Source organism: Triticum dicoccoides, chromosome 1B (assembly GCF_002162155.2).
Source record: "Triticum dicoccoides isolate Atlit2015 ecotype Zavitan chromosome 1B, WEW_v2.0, whole genome shotgun sequence".
NCBI classification, from domain to species: domain Eukaryota; kingdom Viridiplantae; phylum Streptophyta; class Magnoliopsida; order Poales; family Poaceae; genus Triticum; species Triticum dicoccoides.
The window spans coordinates 92,600,477-92,604,747 of NC_041381.1; the positions used below are offsets into that span (position 1 = coordinate 92,600,477).

The 4,271-nt window shown below is 44.4% G+C and overlaps 1 protein-coding gene across 1 annotated transcript in view; it reads left to right on the plus strand.

Moving 5' to 3' along the window:
• Positions 1-81: 81 nt before the first annotated feature.
• LOC119321251 overlaps positions 82-4,271 on the plus strand; it is a 21,073-nt gene continuing 16,883 nt past the window's right edge. Inside the window, exons 1-4 of the mRNA XM_037595024.1 lie at positions 82-209; positions 1,631-1,689; positions 2,430-2,556; positions 2,984-3,156. Of these exons, the coding sequence (XP_037450921.1) occupies positions 1,659-1,689; positions 2,430-2,556; positions 2,984-3,156 (331 nt within the window). The 5' untranslated portion in view covers positions 82-209; positions 1,631-1,658. The remainder of the gene's footprint in view (positions 210-1,630; positions 1,690-2,429; positions 2,557-2,983; positions 3,157-4,271) is intronic.

Below are 4,271 nucleotides of genomic sequence, written 5' to 3' on the forward strand. Positions count from 1 at the left end.
TAATAAGGCATGTTTCCACCCGATCGCCACATACGTGAACGCGTAGGATCCGAGCCCCCCACCCCACCCCCGGCGCTCCCTTCGGCCACTTGCTGCCCTACCGTCTCCGCCTCCGCCTCCTCTCCCTCTCCCTGCGGTCGCCGGTCAGAAGGCAGTGTCCTCCTCCCCCGCCCCTCCCCTCTAGCGTTTGTTCCCGCCTGCGGCAGGAGGTGTGTCTCTGCTTACATCTACTACCTGATTCTTTAGTGCCATGGCCAAGTGCTGGAATAAAATTTTGTTGGTTGCGTTATGTGGTAATAGAGGCGGATTTTGTTCAATTCTTCAGCATGGTCCGCCACGAAATATTTATGGCTTATGTACTGGTGTACCTCGCCTCTTCATTAGAGAAGTTTTGCTTGTTTCGTATGATGCATTAGGAGGAGCGAGTATAGAGCATGCTAGCAAAAGAGGACGGAGCCATTCCATGATTTACCCGCCTCTATTCTTTGACGTTTACATGGATCTTGATTACGTTTGTTGTAGCCTGAAAAGAAACATGAGGCACTCTTTGAAACTTTTGATTCTACATGCGAGCTGAACTGCGATTTATAGTTACGGTAGCACACTAATCCTTACTTGTAGTGATTAAAATATATATACGCTGTGCAGTCAATCGATATCATATATACACCTTATGTCGTCAGAATTAGATGTCTCGGGTACACAACATTGTTGTGAACCATGGATCATCTGTGATATTGCAGTGATACAACACGTCTTCTAGGCAAAATACCTGTTGTCCTATAGCCGACAGGGATAGCAGGCAATCGAGCTTAATATTTGTCACTTAATTTGATTAGGCAAAATGGCTTAAATCAGCCAGGATGAAAGGAGCTCCTTTTTCGTATTTGCATTTTGGAGGGATAGACAATTGTTGTTTGACAACATCAATACATGTATTGAGGATTAAGTAGCCAGGTTCTTCCCAGTGGCGATTCTACTCAACAGGCTTCAATAGGCTCTAGCCTACCCTCAAAATTTGCCACACAAAAAAACACCACCAATGATCAGCACACTAGTAGTTAGGTGCAGCGAATAAAATGGCTTCCAACACCAAAAAATTAGTATCCTTGAAGTTGAGCCTGCCCTGCAATTACGTCCTAGATTCGCCACTGTTCTTCCTAGTAGTTGCCGACAACCATAGGTTTAGGGCATTTTAACAAATATGGTAGCGTGGTACAATGCCCTAGCCCTCTAGGCACATATTTGCTCAAGTCAGATTACTGTTTCTGATCAGACGATGGCATCTGTTGTCCAGATAATATCCAAGTTGTTTACTCTAGATATTGAAGAAAAGATGCAGTGACGACGCGAGCCCCTCTCCCCGCTTCTCCCCATGTTAACCCTAGAGTTCTTTTCTCCCCTAAACTTACCTTGTCTTATGCTGTAGTCGAGAAATTTGAGCCGGAGGTTTCTGTGGTATTTGTTCATGAGACATTTAATATTTCTAATATCATGCAACTATGTTGCTTTTCTCTGATATTCACTTTGCATTGATAATCTGAACATGATTAGCACTGCCTTTTAAGATTTATTTTTGTTCCCTGCTCTATACTATGTTACGATGCTTAGTAGTTAGTAATACTTGCAGAGGAAAAGTGAAGAGGAAAGGCAGAGTCATGGGCAACTCCTTCCCTACACGTTCAGCATGTATGTGTATATGCGTGCAATTCATAGAAGTTCTTGTCAATTTGTAGTTGTAATGCAGGTTATGCCTTCTATACACAAAACTGCAAAGGAAAGGCGATTTTTTGTTCAACACAATTGTTGCAGTCTTAGAATTCTAGGCCTCAGGCAGAGTGAGAATTATTTTCCCTAACTGTGGAGCTAGTGAAATACCAGTCGTGTCATGAATACTGAACTCTTCTTTTCTGAAAAAAACATGCAATTAGATAAATTAGAAGTTACTGTCATAAATAGTTTTGTTCAAGAACATTTTTCTGAAAAGTGAAAAGAAAGAGAGGGCTCTTTTATTCATCTCAACAAAGGGCAAGAGCTGACCATTCATCTCAAGAAGAGAACACAACATGGGCGCCCAAAGGGGAGGGATTCGACGAAGATAATCCAGACAGAAGTGTTGCATTTTGCCAAATTTTTCCTGGAAGGGGCCTTATTAGGGAGCAACATGTGATCACCGCCAAAACCAGCACTACACACAGTATGCTGATTTTTATTCAGATGATTACAAAACATAGTGCTATTTGTTCATGTACATAGATGACCTTTCTGTTTCTTAAAGTTTTCTCTTGGGTGATATTCTAGCAATTTGCTAAAAAGGAGTAATGTAGCCTGCTTGTGCAACTGCAACATGCAACTGAATTTTCTCATGGCACAAACTTCTTTCTTTTTTCTGTCCTGTAATTTGTTTATTGCTCTTGTGCAAATTTCAGCTCCTGCACAACTGGGGAGGACACATGATCCATGCTTCAAATGGAAGATTCATGACTTCTCGGTTCTACTTGAGAGAGGAGCTATGCCAATTAACTCTGCCCTTTTTCACTTCTCTGGGCATAAGTGGTATGCATTATTAAAGTGCCATATGTTTGATCTATGTAATGCATAGCAATCACTTATTTGTTTCCCTCAAAAAAATAGTACTCCCTCCGTTCCATAATACTTGTCGTGGTTTTTATTCAAATTTGAACTAAAACCACGACAAGTATTATGGAAGGGAGGGAGTATTTGTTTTTTTGGGTGGATAATTTGTTATCCGTGTACAGTTATTTAGGAAGTGGATTAGTCAAAAAATAAACTGATTCAACTAAGTCAAATTTTTCCTGAATGTTAATGGAGTCAAATTAGCAAGTAGCAACCACAAACTCATTAGTGAACTGTCGGAAGCTGAAGCTTCGTAGGATGCATGATGAAGTGGAATAGTTATGTTTTCTCTTACCTCAGTTATGACTTCTTGACTGACATGGTTTTTGCTCAATTCGTTTACTAGGTTTCTCCGAGTCACTCCATCGCATAAAAAATTCTTCGCTGTACCTCCATATGTTGCTCTTTCTCTTGGCCTGAGCGTAGGAAGTTTGGACTTGGAGCCAGATTACACAATTGAGGCAGCGTTCGTGTTAGCAATATATAATCATTCAAATGGGTTGTATTATGGATCTGAAGGTAGGTGTTGTATATTGGTTTTTCACACACATACATCCATCCTATTACACCTGAGATATAAGAGCATCTCTAGCAGACCCCTTAAGACGCGCCGACCCGCAAAATAACCGTCCGTTTACAGTTTTGGGCGAAAAAAGTGGACCGATCAGACACCGTATCGGCCCGCGACCTATAAAAAAATTTGCGGGGCACGGAAAATCTTCACCCTCAACCTTTAGATACACGGGGTGGGAGGCCGACCCGAGCTTGACCCCTATTGGCTGCGAGATTTGGCGGGAGGGACATTTCCGCGCCCTCCCTTCCCTCCGCCACCAACGACCTCCCTCTGCCCGCTCCGGAGCACCTTCCCCGGCTTCCCTTCGCCGCCATGGAAGCCTCCCAGCCGTCAGCTGTCAGCCGTCACCGTGGATGTCATCCACACGCCATGTAACGCCCCAGATATACTTTCCATATTTGTATCCAACTCTTGCCGTCTCCGGCGCTAAGTTATATTTATTTCTCGGGTTTGGGTCTTTGGCTCTGTGTGTTGTTTTTCTTTTTCGTGCATCTCTTATCATGTCATCACGTGCATTGCATTTGCATACATGTTCATCTCATGCATTCGAGCTTTTTCCCCGTTGTCCGTTTTGCATTCCGGCGCTTCGTCCTCCTCCGGTGGTCATTTCTAGTCTTCTTTCGTGTGTGGGGTTTAAACATTTCCGAATTGGACCGAGACTTGCCAAGCGGCCTTGGTTTACTACCGGTAGACCACCTGTCAAGTTTCGTATCATTTGGACTTCGTTTGAAACTCCAACGGTTAACCGAGGGACCGAAAAGGCCTCGTGTGTGTTGCAGCCCAACACCCCTCCAAATTTGGCCCAAAACCCACCAAACTCTGCTCCATCGTCTCGGTCGTTCGATCACGATCGTGTGGGCGAAAACCGCACCTCATTTGGACTCTCCTAGCTCCCTCTATGCCTATTTATACCCCCTCCATTCGGATCTCTTCTTCCCCCGTCCGAAACCCTAGTTTAAAAAAAAAAGATCTCCACCGACGGACGTGTCCGCCCCCGGCCGGACAGCGTCCGCCGCCGCAGCCCACCCACTCGGGGGCCGCCACGTCACCCCCGCCGCCG